General features: G+C 34.3%; 1 protein-coding gene and 1 long non-coding RNA gene across 5 annotated transcripts in view; one reads left to right on the top strand and one right to left on the bottom strand.

The window, feature by feature from the left end:
• Nucleotides 1–8,779, top strand: part of uckl1b (uridine-cytidine kinase 1-like 1b) — a 34,122-nt gene extending 25,343 nt beyond the window's left edge. The window contains exons 8-15 of one of the 4 annotated variants that reach the window (XM_058409463.1): nt 590–609; nt 3,979–4,077; nt 6,361–6,454; nt 6,922–6,984; nt 7,087–7,209; nt 7,432–7,539; nt 8,013–8,169; nt 8,604–8,777. In XM_058409463.1, the coding sequence (XP_058265446.1) occupies nt 590–609; nt 3,979–4,077; nt 6,361–6,454; nt 6,922–6,984; nt 7,087–7,209; nt 7,432–7,539; nt 8,013–8,169; nt 8,604–8,683 (744 nt within the window). In that variant the 3' untranslated portion in view covers nt 8,684–8,777. Of the gene's footprint in view, nt 1–589; nt 610–3,978; nt 4,078–6,360; nt 6,455–6,921; nt 6,985–7,086; nt 7,210–7,431; nt 7,540–8,012; nt 8,170–8,603 lie in introns of all 4 variants that reach the window. The other 3 variants (XM_058409465.1, XM_058409466.1, XM_058409464.1) reach the window with 3 other exon arrangements.
• On the bottom strand, nt 492–6,435 carry LOC131365703 (uncharacterized). Its single transcript, XR_009206731.1, has 2 exons — nt 6,297–6,435; nt 492–4,541 (listed from the first exon to the last, which is right to left on the bottom strand). It is a non-coding gene; the product is annotated as an uncharacterized LOC131365703 (long non-coding RNA).
• Nucleotides 8,780–16,057: the final 7,278 nt, after the last annotated feature.

Below are 16,057 nucleotides of genomic sequence, written 5' to 3'. Positions count from 1 at the left end.
GAGACACTCGCTTACCGTTCTGTGTCTAAAATAAACAACTGTCTGCCTACGCTTGACCCCTCCCAACCTTTGTCTTACTGTGACTGTCTCTCGCTTCAGTTTAGTCTCGCTTGTCTTTACCTGTAGTTGAAGAGCTTGCCCACAGAAATGTTTCCAGTATCTACTACAAAGATTTGTGTTTTTCCATTGGGCAAGCATACAGAGAGACAGACAGGAAGTACAGCTTGTATTTTGTATGCCACAGGATGTATCAGACATTTGCGTTGCTGCACTCCATTGCCAGTGACATTCAGAGTTAGAGAGTGACAGTACCAGCAGAGACTGTACACAGATTTTCACAATCACACCCAGCACAGAGCTTACAACAAAAAAACATACAAAAGGTGTTGAAAATCGGTGAAAATTGTGTCTAATTAGTGCCTTCCAGATCTTGTTGATCAAGTGCAATGCACACAAGTCACACTTCTGACTCCTCTCCCAAATTTCTTTCATCACTTTATCACCTTTTGAATAATGTGATGTCTATCTTTTCCCTCTCTACTTGTTGTCATTTCTGTTTTTGTTTTGTTTGTTTGTTCTCCATCAATAGAGGAAACTCCGCTGGGATATGTGAGATTTGCATGTCATTTTTATTTATCATCACTTGCTTTAAATTATTATAGTGAGAGCATATCTGCAGCCAGAAGTGTGATTTTGATATGGTCAAGTCAAATGTTGCAAGTTGTATATAACTGGATGCGTGATATCTTAAATAGTTGCATATGGCATACAGCAGGATGAATTCAGATATTCTGGGACACATTGAGTTTCTATATTATTGCTATAAAAAATCTACAATGTAATGACTACATACATATAAAGATATATAGTTTTTCATGATCTGATGATGCATGGCTTATACTTTTGTCAAAGTAATATTTTGGTGACTTGCTATAGCGTTATGAATTGAGTCACTTTCAGTAATAATCTAATTATATTGGACTACTTTTTGGAAAGTTGTGAATTTGAATCCTAGGTCGAGCAAGCTACTGCCTCTGGGCCTCCATTGTATAAAAATTAGATAAATGTAAGTCACTGGATAAGGGCATCTGGCAAATACTGTAAATGTAAAATGTTGTTACAGTAGTACATATGAGTCATGAATATGTGAATAAATTATTCATGACAATAGCATAACCTTATGGAAAAAAAAGCTAAGGGTATGGTATTTTTCCTACTCCATGATTTTAGGGATCACCTTCCTCTTTAATGCTTACAAATACCTTCTTATTTGATATCGCACAAATTAATTAATATTATTTCTATTAGGTTCTTCCACTGAAAGGGCTAAGTAACATACACTACATGATGTATGTGGACATCTGAGCATCACTTCGATTTGTGGGTCTTCCCCAAATAGTTGTCGCAATGTTGGAAGCACACGGTTGTCTGAAATGACTTGCATTTTGCAGTTAGGATTTCCCTAGAATTAAAGAGGCCTAGCCCAAATCTGTTTCAGCATCACCCTTTGCACAATTGAAGGTCAATAAAGAAATTGTGTGCTTAAGATTGGTGCAGAAGAACTCAGTTGGTCTACAGAGAGCACTGAGGTTAGGAGCAAATTCTGGGGTGTGGTCATACATAGGGGGTGTAGCTAAGGTCAGATAACTGTTTCTCCAGAACCAAAAGTGCGAGTGAGTATGAATTTTGATATACTTCATCTATGCATTAATCCATAAGAGATATGATGATGGCCCAGTTATTCAAAAAGCATGGTGGCCATTGACCGGTCAGCTTTGGAAAAGGCTTAACTGTGAGCTTGAAAGATCAACAAGGCTTGAAAGGTAGGTTTCTTTTATGACCAACTTTTAAATTTAAAAGCATATTGGCCACAAGGGGGCTCTACATGTGTTTGCACATTTACAGAATTATATCTTGTAAAATAAGGTGTACCATAACTCTTCTTCATTATGCTGATTCTGTGGCTGAAAACACAGAATCAAGAACTTTGCCTTTTGGATGTTGTAGTTTGTAGTTTTCGCTTCAATTTAAGATTTGAAAGAAAGAATTTACATAGCATATAAAAAGTTGTGTACTTGTTCTAGGCTTGTAGCCCAATCTGCTAAAAGTGATGTCAGTTTTTTTGGAAGAATGTGAAACTGGATTTTCAAAAGTGAATTATTGATGATGACCTGATTAATTTTACTTAGCCAATCATATTTAAGCCAGCAGCCATTTTGCTGTTTTAACATTGAGCTTATGTCACAAATCCTGAATGGTAGTTTTAGGTTATGACCGATACATTCTTGCAAAAATTGACCACTGGGGTCATTTTGGACCATTTAACTTTGTCCACGCAATTTATGATAATATGTAAAACTTACTTTGCCAACCCTGTCCTGGCCTGTCTTCACAAGTATGGTGTTAACTACTTAGCATGTATTACACTCAATAATTATCAAAAAGAAGTTGACATTTGTAAACAATATAGCCATCATATGCCAGTCAATTCATCTAAGGTGGGGCCTAATTTATTCAAGCTTCAAACTCATGATTGGTTGCAGGTATTTGCATACCAAATTCAGGATCCATAAGTCATATTGAGCTGAATTGTGGTCCAGTGTATATTCCGACATACGAGAATCTAGTGGAAAACCTTCCCTGAAAAGTGGAGGCTGCTATAGCAACAAAGAGGGGGCTACCTCTATATGACTTTCCTTGCTTTTGGCATGGAATATTCAAGAAGCACATTGTGATGATGTGGGTGTGATGGTAAGATGTTCACATTTGTTTAAACAAAAAAAGTTTAGAAAATAAACAAGTCCCTGATGAGACTTTCTGTCCCAATATACCTGAATTCATCTAACATTTTATTTAAGTGTGTGATTTATATAAGCTTTTTATGACTTATCATTTTGCTCTGACAAAATGCAATATGCACTGTTTGACTGACTAACTTGGAACATATAATTAATCAGTGGTGAGATACATACCGATCAGACATAACATTATGACCACCTGTCTAATATTGTGGTGGTCCCCCTTTTGCTGCCAAAACAGCCCTGACCCATTGAAGCTTGGACTCCACTAGGTCTCTGAAGGTGTGCTGTGTTATCTGGCACTAAGATGTTAGCAGCAGGTCCTTTAAGTCCTGTAAGTTGCGAGTTTGGGCCTCCATTGATTGAACTTGTTTGTCCAGCACATCCCACAGATGCTCGATTGGATTGAGATCTGGGGAATTTGGAGGCCAAGTCAACAACTCAAACTCGTTGTTGTGCTCATCAAACCATTCCTGAACCATTTTTGCTATGTGGCACGACGCATTAGCCTGTTGGATTGGACCACATGGGCCAGGCTTCGCACCCCACATGTATCAATATGCCTTGGCCGCCCATGACCCTGTCGCTGGTTCACCACTGTTCCTTCCTTGGACCACTTTTGATAGATACTGACCACTGCAAACCGGGAACACCCCACAAGAACTGCAGTTTTGGAGATCCTCTGATCCAGTCGTCTAGCCATCATAATTTGGCCCTTGTTGAGGACAAAACATTCACTTGCAAACTGGTGCCATGATGAGGAGATGATGAGTGTTATTCACGGCACCTCTCAGTGGTCATAATGTTATGCCTGATCATATATACAGCTGATAATACTTAACTGATGGCAGGGCATTTCAATAACTATTGATGCTCAGGAACATTTGTCAGGTAGTTTGTGGTAAGAGCCCCTGTTCTGCCAATGTGCCAATGTTAGTGACTGTTCTTAACTGACTGTATTTGCTGCTTCATTTGTACTTTTGCCCTACAAGCAACTAACTGCCCAGTAATGCTCTAAATTATTTTTGTTAACATGACTTGTGTTTGTGTGTGTTTTTTTTGAGAGGGAGAGAGATGTGTGTGTAGAAATGCCCATGTGTATTTGCATTTCTTGGTGGCCCAGTTTGAGTGTGACGTTCCACTGACCACTTCCTGTTTCTCTTGGTGGCCATGGTAACAGGGCGGCACTGGCTTCTGCCCATCAAGCTCAGCCCCTACCCCAAACTCTCTGTGTTTTGGAGAGCACACCGCAGGTCCGCGGTATGCACACCATTATCAGGTCAGACACAGCTAAACATACCTACAAACCTTCAGCCCTGTTAATGGCATTTGTGACCCACATTTTAATTTGATATGCCACAGTGGGATTAGAGTTATCCATTGCCACTATTAAGATGGTTACTGTTTACTTAGCATATATAAAGCAACAGAATAAATGAATATGATAACAGTTTAATAAAATACATCAATTATATATATGCAGGTCCAGAAATATTTGGACGGTCAAAGTTATTGTTATTTTATTTGTGTACAAAAATATATTGGAGTTGAAATTAAATTATGAATATGAAAATATGAATAAGAAGTGCAGGCCTTGTTTTAATTAGTGTATATTTACATAAAAATCCAATGAACAGTGCAGGAATCACAGCAGGGACCAGATGTAATTGGACAGTTGGCTGCTCAGCTGTTCCATGGTCACAATGTGTGTTATTTCAGAAGTGCAAGTATGCCATCATTAGACTGAAATATCAAAAGAAACTCTTTAGAGATATCAGCTATCAAGAGAGGACTTAATCAAGGTAAAAACAGAGGGTTTAACAGAAGATTACTAAATATTTTATAGGCCAAGAATTTTTCACAAGGTGATTAACTTAACTAACATAACTATAAAATAAGTGTAACTCTCACATGCTGAATTTCTATATTTTTGTAAAGTAAATATCGTCTTTATATCTCAGTCCCAAATAATGTTCTAGATTTCTACATTTATGCCACAAAATTACACAATGTTTTAATTTTTTTTTTTATCAACTATAGGTGATGAACAATAGAAGCATGACAAACAAATAAAATATTATGAAATACAGCTTAAAAAAATGCATTTGCAAGGTTTGTTTGGGGGGGTTTGACCCAAGCCCCACACAAGGGTTAATTGAAAGGCAATCACAATTTTAATAGTTTCCAATTACTTCGGGCCCATAAAAAGGTAATTCCTACACTGTAGGAATTACCTAAATAATCTAAATTAAAGCTGAAAGTCATATTCATTATTTAATTCTCCAGTATACTGTGATAGACAACTAACAGTACAATAACTTTGTGTTATAATACAATTCAATAATTGTATGATGAAAATTTGATAATGCCCTGTTGTACAGATAAAACTGATTTTCATGTGATGCACAGGAAAGTGCTAATGTTAACGTAACACTATGTTCACTTTGTGCTGTGTTATAAATTACTGAATAATGTAATGAATGTTTGGATATGTAATTTGTCAGTTAACACCGAATTAGTTCTCCCCTTTCACTACCACCAACTCAACATATGTGTGTCCACAGACCTCATTTATTAGTCTTGCTCAGATTGTCAGGAACAAAAGTACTTCTCTGTCCCACCCAGATAGCAGAATATTTTTCGCACCTGGCCATGTATGGCTGTGGCATCATCAGGATTTGATGTGACAACATGATGATAAAAGAATACCTTTCAGTTGCATAGGATTTTGATTGCTATTTCTAAAGGAATTTGACTGCCCTAACCTATAGTATTTTGTATTTTATGAAATATGTTAGGTACTACTGAATTTAGGCATGTCTACGTATAATCTAATGTAAATGTATGACTGTGATGTTTTGTGCATCAATGCAGAATTTTTTAATAGATTCATGATAGATCTAGGAATGAGCTGTTTGTCTTTCTTCATTACTCAATAGTGATGCAATAAGTTGATTAATCAGTGATTGTGTTGTCTGTTTTCAGATAATGTGATTTGATTTAGTGCATGAGGAAAAACACAAGTTAATTTAAGTGTAACTTCAGCTATATGTATAAGAATTAAGAATAATGACAGTGCAATTGAGTTCAAAACAGGATTAAAATTCTTTCTCCTTGTGTGAATAAAAATTCATAAATAAAATAAGTTAAAATAGTAGGAATAAATATAAATAAATTGCTAATTGGATGTGATTTGTACTCAAATAGATGAACACATTATTAGGGTCATTATTTCAAGCTGCATTTCTCAGGCTTCTTGTGTGTAAAGATAGTATGTTAAAACTTACTGGAAAAATCAGTGTTAAAACCATTCCATAATGGGTCTCTATCTGAACCCTAACCCTAATGCTTGTTGCATCTACTTTTTGTGTTCAAAGCTTGCATAAAAATATAGGTTTCCTTAAGTCAAATGAACTCCTTTTTCTGTAGTTCCTGTCTGAAGTTAAAGTACTTTGCATATTATTAAATTCACTGATTAAGTCACATTATTCCACTCACCTAGAATATCCTCACAGGCTTGGGTTTCAGCAAATGTACTGTGATTATAATTAATGTGTTATAGGAATAAAGAGACAAGCAGAGACGAATTCATCTTCTACTCTAAAAGGCTGATGAGACTCCTCATTGAGAGAGCACTCTCCTTCCTTCCATCTCAGGTCAGAAAATCTGTAATGGAGAAAAAAAAAAAAAGTAATATGTTTCTTCAGTGTTCTTTATGCATGGGTTTGTTTTTGAGGAGGGGTCTTGTGTATGGAAACTAAGGTTACATGTCCACCGCAGTGGAAAAAAAACAAAAGTAGCATAAGGCAGCATATGCCTTGATAATGCTCCACCACACAATGTCACAAGAGAACCTTTAACGTTAAGCATCTCTGTAAAAGCTCAGCATGTCTTCTGTGTCCTGTTTTGCTCTTTTGCTTTTCACACTTTTCAAGGTATTTTTAACATTGTGTTATAAATAAAGCAGTTTTTTTGCCGTCATTCCTTTTAATGTTGATTATTCTTTGTTACAGTACAACAGGTGCTAAAAAGAATTTCCTTGAAACAAAATAATGTGTATATACAATTTGTCACTTCGTAAATTCAGTATAGTAAATTGTAGGTCAATCTTACTCGTCACCAGGTTCATGTTGTTCATACTCCCCAAGGTCAGGATTATGAAGGAAGGACCTTTCAAGGGAAGAGGGTTAGTAAGAAATATAGATTTGGCAGAGCTCAAAGGTGAGTCACATTTTCTTGTTTGGGGTCAGATTGTCTGTCTATTTTATTTGTATTTCTGGTTGCGCAGGTCACAGGGGTATCCATCCTCCGGGCTGGAGAAACCATGGAGCCTGCACTTAGAGCTGTTTGCAAAGATGTCCGTATTGGCAAGATTCTAATACAGACAAATCAGGACACAGGAGAACCTGAGGTATCATTCCAGTTGCTGCCATCCAATATTAGAAAATAGTACAAGTGATTTAGCACTTAAACACTTGAAATTGATCCCATAAATACATTTTATCACTACATTTTATAGGAGATTTTTAAGGCTAAAGTATAACAAGATGCCATAACTGGTTTAAATTTTTTGGTTTTAATGATATTTTAAGCTGCAGCTGAACAATGCCATTTCTATTGCATGTATTCGTAGTTGCATTACTTGCGTCTGCCCAAAGATATAAGTGAGGACCATGTGATCCTTATGGACTGTACTGTGTCCACTGGTGCTGCAGCCATGATGGCAGTACGAGTCCTATTGGTGAGGACGAGCATGCAGTCATACACACGTACATAAACACAATTTCTCTTAATTTAACATAAATTCTGTAGCATTTTTTAAAATGTTTTATTTACTTGTCTATATGCTGACCTAACATCCTTATTTTGATATAGTGAGAAATACTCCAGTATATTTGTAATTATTATATATGAATAAAACAATACCTCTCCATACATTCATTTTTTACTTTTAGTAATAATAAGACAAAAAAAAAAAAAGAACAGCCATCTTGATGACATGTTTTGTCTCATAAGGCACTAATACCTGTGATTCCTTCCATAAATGTTAAATAAATGTCTCCTTGCATAAAGCTATTTTAATACCTCCCCCAAGGTGATCCAAGGCACACTTTCAATTTAAATAAAGAATAAAATAAATAAATAAATAATCAACATTTTCTCACTATTCAATTTTGAGAATTCATCAGCACTGCATTGTGTTTGTGTGCATAGGACCATGACGTACAGGAGGATAAAATTCTGTTAGTCTCTCTGCTGATGGCTGAGATGGGGGTCCACTCAGTAGCCTATGCCTTTCCTCAGGTCAAAATAATCACCACTGCTGTTGACAAAAAGGTCAATGACCTTTTCCACATTATTCCTGGCATAGGTAAGCAGCTGTGGTTAAATTGATGCAGCATCTCTGGGACATTTGGTTGCGATAGTCAGGTGTCTAAAAATCTTTGGCCATAGATATTGCGATCCATATGGTATAAGCAATTTATTATTAACCTGTGTAAAGTGGTCTTGAAATCATTTTTCATGAACTTCATTTCTACACCGGAGGATTTATTAATCAGAATATTGCTAATTGTCTCTAAAGCATTGTTTATTGCTAACATCTTGTTAGCTACTCAGAAAAAGTATATATGTAGTCATACATGGTTGTAATGCTTATGTTTAACATTTACTTACGGTTTCCATTTAAAAGTACTACTACTATTGTATTTTAGAAGAACGTATTTAACACATTCTAGAGCCCTAACATTTAATGAAAACTGAAAAGTAAATAAAAAATACTGTGTCTGTCCCTTGTATCTGTAGGGAACTTTGGGGATCGGTACTTTGGCACTGATGCACCGCCTGATTGGAGTGATGAAGACCTGGATGAGCCCAGCTGTTAGCTACACTGACCCCAGAGACCTTACCTGAACTGGACAAGACTCATATATATATATATATATATATATATATATATATATATAGTTGTGTGTATATATATATATATATTGTTGTGTGTGTGTGTGTGTGTGTATATATATATATATATATATATATATATATATATATATATATATATATATATATATATATAATATAGTGTTGTGTGTGTGTGAATGTAGGTATCTATATATATATATATATATATATATATATATACACACACACACACACATTATTGTGTTTCGGTAATTTAATAACGCGATAATGATTTTGTATCAATCAAATGCGTTAACATGTTGACAGCCCTAATATATATGCAGTTAATACAAAATCCTTATCATGTTAAAATAATTTAATACAAATAATGCAAATAAATTACTGAAACACACAAAGTTGCACCATTAACGTAATTTGCGTCACGCACATGATATTGGGGATCGGGCGTTTATCACTCTTAGCATCTACAATGGCAAAAGCACCAGTAACTCTGGTAGATGGAAATTTCTCTTTTAAAAGAAAATTGGATGGCACTCTGGAAAAACAAAGTTCTGTGCATACATTGTAACGAAGAACTGGCCTACCATCGAAGCTCATCGACTTAAAAATATTTAAAAGCAAAACACATCACAGGTTCTACTAGCAAACCGACGAGTAGTGTGCAACAACCCATGCTGGATCAGTGTATACAGCGCCAGCCAGGCCTTACTACTTCCATTGCACAGTGGATTGCCAAGGACTGCCGTCCAGTCAGCATCGTTGCTGGCCAGGGCCTGAAAGAAGTGATCAGGATTGCCACTTCGACCCATCGTTTGAGCTACCATCAAGATCACCAATCACATCCAGGATTCACAAACTGTACATTAACGAAAAGAAATGCAAAGTAGAGCAGCTATCACAAAAAAAGTGTGTTGCTTTGACAGGGGACAACTGGACATCGTGGTAAGCCCGCATAATTACTTGGGTACAACTGTGCATCTCTCAAGACTGGCACATGCATTCATTTGCATTAACTGTACTTAAAAGCAAAGAAAGGCATTTTGCTGAGGCCTGTGCCAAACAGTTTATAAAAGTGGCAAAGGAGTGGGAGATAGAGAGCAAAATCATTACTGTTGGTATGGAGAGCGCAAGAAACATGATCGCTGCATCTAGATTGCTTCCTTTCTAGCATATGCCATGTATAGCACACATACAGAGGGCAATCGTCATAGCTCTTCGTGAAGGTGGCTTTGATTTAGTGAAATGTCGTAAATTAGTCGGACATTTCAAACATAGCCCGTCTAATATGATAGACCTGAAAGCACAGCAAATTGCTCAGGGCCTGGGCAAAGAGTCTCTAGTGCAAGACGTTCTCACAAGGAGGCATTCCACCCTCGAGATGGTCAGATGTATACTATGCAACAAAGACCCCCTGATGGCAGCATTGGCTCATCAAAACCACAAGCTATCGCTTCTAACATCTGAACTGAACTGAACTACTGGAACCATGCAGGTTGGTACTTCAGTATATTTGGTGATGTTATTTTTAGCCAGTATTTATTGATTTTTATGATTGCTATTAAAACAAGTCCTGTATATATTTAAAATAGCTCATGGCAAATGCAGCATGTGTACGAGAGAGACGAAATAAGAAAGTAAAGCAGGAGAGTAACACTTTACAATAATGTTCTATTCATTAATATTATTGTGAGTAATGTTAACTAGGTAACTACAGTAATCAAATACTAGCAAAGTATTGTTTAGTGTTTATTAATCTTTGTTTATAGTTTAGAAAAAATAACTAATACTAGTAACATTAATTTTAAAAATGTATTAGTAAATGCTGACATTAAAACTAAAAAGACCTAATGACCTAATGATATTATTGGTTATGGTTACAATATGGTTATTGTTAGCAAATGCAATCTTTTATTTGGATGTGTGTTTTTGTGTTTATTATTCAGATATGTCATGGAACTTCTTGGGGGTGAAAAATATGTTTCCTGTTCTGTTGTGTTACCTGCACTTTGCCACTTGTCCCTGAAGTTGGCTGTCTCAGAAGATGACCCTGGTTATGTTGTGCACTTTAAAAAAAAAAAAAAAAAGCTTTCAAGTCAAACTGGGCATCCCGGAAAGATGGGCCTTGATCATGGATGTAAAAAATAACCCAACTGTCAGTCTAAAAGAGCGCCAAAAGTCCTGTGCAGAGATGGGAGAACATGTTCTCATGGTTTTCTTTGCTGGATATAGCAATTTTGTGAAATGATGACAAACATAAATATAAACAAAATAAATAGTGTATGTTTAATTTCAGTATGTGTATGTATATAATCACAGTTAATCACACAAATAGGCTGTGATTAATTATTCGCGATTAAAAAATTAATCTATTGACAACCCTAATATATATATATATATATGTGTGTGTGTATGTGTGTGTGTGTGTGTATATACATATATATATGTGTGTGTATATATATATATATATATATATACACACACACACACACACATATATATATATATATATATATATATATATAATATGTATACACAGACATTATACTATGGAAGCAAAGAAAACCATCAGAAAATGGCGCTCTTTTAGACTGAGTTGGGTTATTTTTTTACGTCCATGACCTATATATATATATATATATATATATATATATATATATATATATATATATATATATATATATATATAATTTTAATATAATTTTTTTTGTTTGAAAATCTTTGAAAGTATAGCATAGTGAATTTTAAAAAAAAATATATGAATATTTTATGAATTATTGGAATGTATGATAAAAACAACTCTGGTATTCTATGACAGTTTTACAGTGTTGTTTATTGTCAACAAGTGAAAGTTTTTAGAATTACAGCTTTCTATAAACACATTGAAAAACAGGATTACCTTACAGACTTGTCTTGCCACAAGTGAGTTCTTTTAAAGACCACTTCATCGGAAAATGTGTGTAGGAGTTGTTTCTTTAGCTTGGTTTCCCCTCTACCTGCAAAAAAAACTGCTGACCAAACCATGCAAGTCTGTAAATGTTCGGCTTGATCTTTTTTAGAGCAATAGTTTGTGGCCTACAAATATATACCTGCTTTTTTCCTTTTTTCTTTTTTTTTGCAAACATGGCTAGAATAAAGTGCGAATGAGAACAGGTTTGTCCTTATCTTGTTGAGCATGATTATTCTGGTTTTTGTACACCTCTGTGAACACTTTTTTTATCCACGTCTCTAAAGAACAAGAACTGAATTTGGCACAAAATAATAACCAGAAAACTAGATATGGTCCAAAAACAAAACAAAACAAGGGAAACATGGTCGCTAAAGCAGGGTCTATGGGTTTATGTGTAGAATATATTTTGGATTAGAGTTTCACAGACTTGCATTGCTTATTATTTACTGATGTTGGTACAACAGACATGCTTGCACTAGAACACAGAGCATATATGGACTTTTTTTTTTACCGTAAAACTTAGGAATTGTTATGTTAGATGATTATTAATCTTGATTAATTCTATACTTTGGGTAAAGCATCAATATTGAAGAACCCCTTATCAGTATATTTATTGTATACTAAGTCATTATAAAATCTTTAGAGGTGGATATATTTGTGTAGTATAACCTAGACAGAATGTGCTTGTCAGTATGTTTTACATTATGTCTGATGACTATACAACTGTTGTATGGTGTACATATTCATGATTATGGGGTGCAATTTTTTTCAAAAGCATTTGCATATCAGTAGCCTGTTGTTACATTTGCGGCTTGGAATCAACCATTCATATTTAACTCGCACTTCATTGTAGTGCACAGATTGGTTGCAAACTATTTTTGTTTCATTTTATTTTGACCTGACTAATAAAGTTTGTCATCTGATAAAATAAAATAATTGTATTTTATTTAAAGAAAATATTGTGTATTTTCTCTGTGGTCATATAATTATGTAAATGTTTATGTAAATACACCTTTGGTTTTATTTATTTTATGTATTTTTTTTTTTTAGTTTTATTTAGTTTTATTTAGTTTTTATGTTCCCCTTCATATAAGCAATACCACCAAAAATTACCTGACTTCTTTCTCCTTGTAGATACAGGTGAAAGAAACTACTTTTTTGTATGGAAGCTACTAGAGTATCTTTTTCTCTAGAACAACATAGCTTAGTTACATTATAGTTTTTAGAGATTATCTATGAATGATTTTACTTGCTTAAGAAATTTAGATTTACAGCTATGTGTAAAGGGTTATACAACAGGCTATAACTGTTTGTTTGTTGAGGGTTGTGGTTTTTTTTTTTTTTTTTTTTTTTTTTTTTTTTTTTTAATAAAAAGGTCTGACTCTAAAGAGTATTTATCTGAAGAGTATGTATGTTTTGCTTTATTTTTTCTTTATCAGTATTATAAATACATGTGTTTTTAAGATAAGGGCAATTAAACGTCTTACATTTAAACATTATCTGTAGAATTTTGTATTAATTTTTTTCCATATATCATGATGACCATAAGTAGCTGTTAAGCTGTTGCAAGATGTACATCTATTTTAGTCTTGGCATATATGACCTTTTACACACGTATACTTTTATCTTTGTTTTAAACATACATGCAGTGGATAGTAAGTCAAGGCATTAATGTTTCAAAGACACAGGAAGGATACTGTGGTTGTCCTCTGTAAATGGAAACTAACCTAGCTATCTTTCAACAGTTTCCAGAATTAAGCTCTTTCTATACAACTATAACTGAAAAAATGATCATGCAGCTGAAATTAACCTTAATTGAAAAGTGTCAATTGAGGAGATATTGGGTAAAATGTGTGAAAAAGTAAAAGTCAGAAGTATAATAGAGCTTTTCAGCAGTGTATGGGTGCATGAAAAAAAATAGAATGGTGAAGGCACAATGTAAGAGCTAATGTTTAAGATCTCGTAATGTGTGGTCCATTTTTTTCTCGTGTGAAGATAGTAAATGTTACGTAGTAGAGAACAATGAAGCTATGGGAAATTCCCATCTTTGTCAGTTTTAGATTGGATTTAAGGTTTCATGTTCTTTTGTTTACAGATAAAAAAAAAAAGACATTATAAAGCACACTTTTAAATTGGAAAGGCTGTGCTGAATGAATTTTTTTCTCAAGGCTTTCAATATTGAGATGTCATGGAAACTTTACCACAAGCTAGCTCATAGTGACAAACAGGAAGGAGGTGCCTGTTTGTATGTGGCAGTGCTCACATCCCCAATAGCAGTGTCAGGCCCAGCAGGCCATAGAATCGTGAGGTGAGTGAGTGAGCATATATAAAATAGAAGCTGCTGAATTCTGTCTCTCTTACTGTGGACCGATCTGCATGATGCAGTGTTCTCTGTAAACAACAGGTAAGTGCCGTACAACCAACCTTAAAACCAAATTATGTTCTATGTATTTTGCATGTTTTTTTCTGAAGATCTATAATCTTATATACTTTGAGTGTTCAAGTTTTATTTTCAACCGAGATATACACTGAGTATACTTGAATTAAGCTGACTTTTACTGCATTATGTTAGTCTTTAAGTATAATGCATGTGGAGTGCTTTTATTCTGAATCAAACATAGTGAATAATAAGTGAAATGAACAAGTTAAAAAAGAAGTACAGTAGATATGGGTAGGCCGGAGAGGAAGTCTAGAATTTAAAGAATGTCTTAGTGCCAACCAAATATTATTTTGTAAATGAAATAAGTCATACATAAAAGTTTCTGGGCTTTTTCATCCAATGTTACCATGAGGCCAGTAAGCAGTTAAGTGATGGCAATACAAGAGTACGGTATGCTGATCAATTATTTTTGTTTAAAAGCAGTAATTTGATTAGATTCATTGGGTTACTGTCCTCAAGAATGAAATGTAATACAGTGTATGAAATGTATAGGTAACACAAAGGCATAAAGAAAAAAGCAAATGTCAGTTTATTAATTAATTATTAATTAAGTATTCAGCGTACTTATTTATTGTTAAAAATAATATATATATTTTTTATTTCAAGAAGTGCAAAGAAAAATGCAATTTTATTTGTAAGGTAATTTATAATTGTATAATTTGTTTCACCTTTCCCGCCAAAATCAGTGTTAAATAATTGTCCTCCATTGTATATAGTGTTGCAAAAATAAGAGTGGCAGCTTTATCGTATTTGTTTTACTATTTTCTTACAGATGGCAGGGTGTGGATCTCTTTCATCATTTTTGTCAAAGCTTACAGGTTTACATTGGAAGTGGGGAGTTGCTTCGGTACCTCAGTGTGTCTGGGCAGCACTTTCAAGGACTGTCAATCCTGAGAATGCTGAAGTTTTGGGTCAATCTCAGGTTCGTCAGCCCATGAAAAGTTGTCTCCACCTAATCATATTATGATCAGTAAGGTTTTTTTAAATACACCATTAACAATTTAAAATTGTTAATATATATTGCATTTTGATATAGATTCCATAAAATGAAACCTACTATTTATTCATATATTTTTTTGTTCTTGTTGATCCTGCTTTTCATGATTAATGTGTATGATGTGTTTTGTGATATTTATCAGTATTTATGAACATAACACAGTGTTTAAAGTTTCACTGCAAATTAAACATTTTGTTTGTTTACTGCTCATGTCCATTATGGTTATTATGATATATGTGTAGGTATTAAAATGCCAAAATAAATGATTTATGTATTCTTTATCAGTTTTATTGGTTTAATCAATTTTATATGGCAGATTAATTGCGGTTTGTGAAGCGTACAACCATTTAAAATCTTCTGAACATGATCTATTTTAACAAATGGTTCCTTGGTTATTATTTGCCTACTTAAAGCCATTTCTACTTATGCCCATAAAGTTACCAGAACATATTTTGCTTTAGGAAACAGCGTATTAAACACACTGACAGTCACAAGCCTCTAAGTTTGAGTATCCCTGCCATTTCACTGTATATTGGCAGGTCATCAATACAAAAATGTAAATTTCCTTAATGTAATGCAAATGTATTAAATAATTTATGCCATGAAATAATTATATGTATTATTAATGTAATAAATATGGTGCTGCAACACCTTTTTTTTGAGGGGGGGGTGGTATTTAAATCCTTGTTAAGAAAAATGACAGATATGACTGTAATAAACAGTTGCCTTTCCTTTTTTCTTTTTACATTTTAAATAAAGATTTCTTCTGTAAATCTGTAATGTCATTATTCATTATTATTGTTGTCATAAATGCTGCGATTTACGTTTCAATAATATTAAAGTGTAATATTTCAGCTCCACTTACTGTTGACATAAGTGAAAGCTACTGGCTCTACCCCTGGTCAGAGTCTCTTCGCTTGGTGGTGCTCACTGATGCTGTAGATGGATCTGTG

This window comes from Hemibagrus wyckioides, linkage group LG15, assembly GCF_019097595.1.
Source record: "Hemibagrus wyckioides isolate EC202008001 linkage group LG15, SWU_Hwy_1.0, whole genome shotgun sequence".
NCBI lineage: Eukaryota > Metazoa > Chordata > Actinopteri > Siluriformes > Bagridae > Hemibagrus > Hemibagrus wyckioides.
This window is presented reverse-complemented; position numbering and strand designations above follow the sequence as displayed.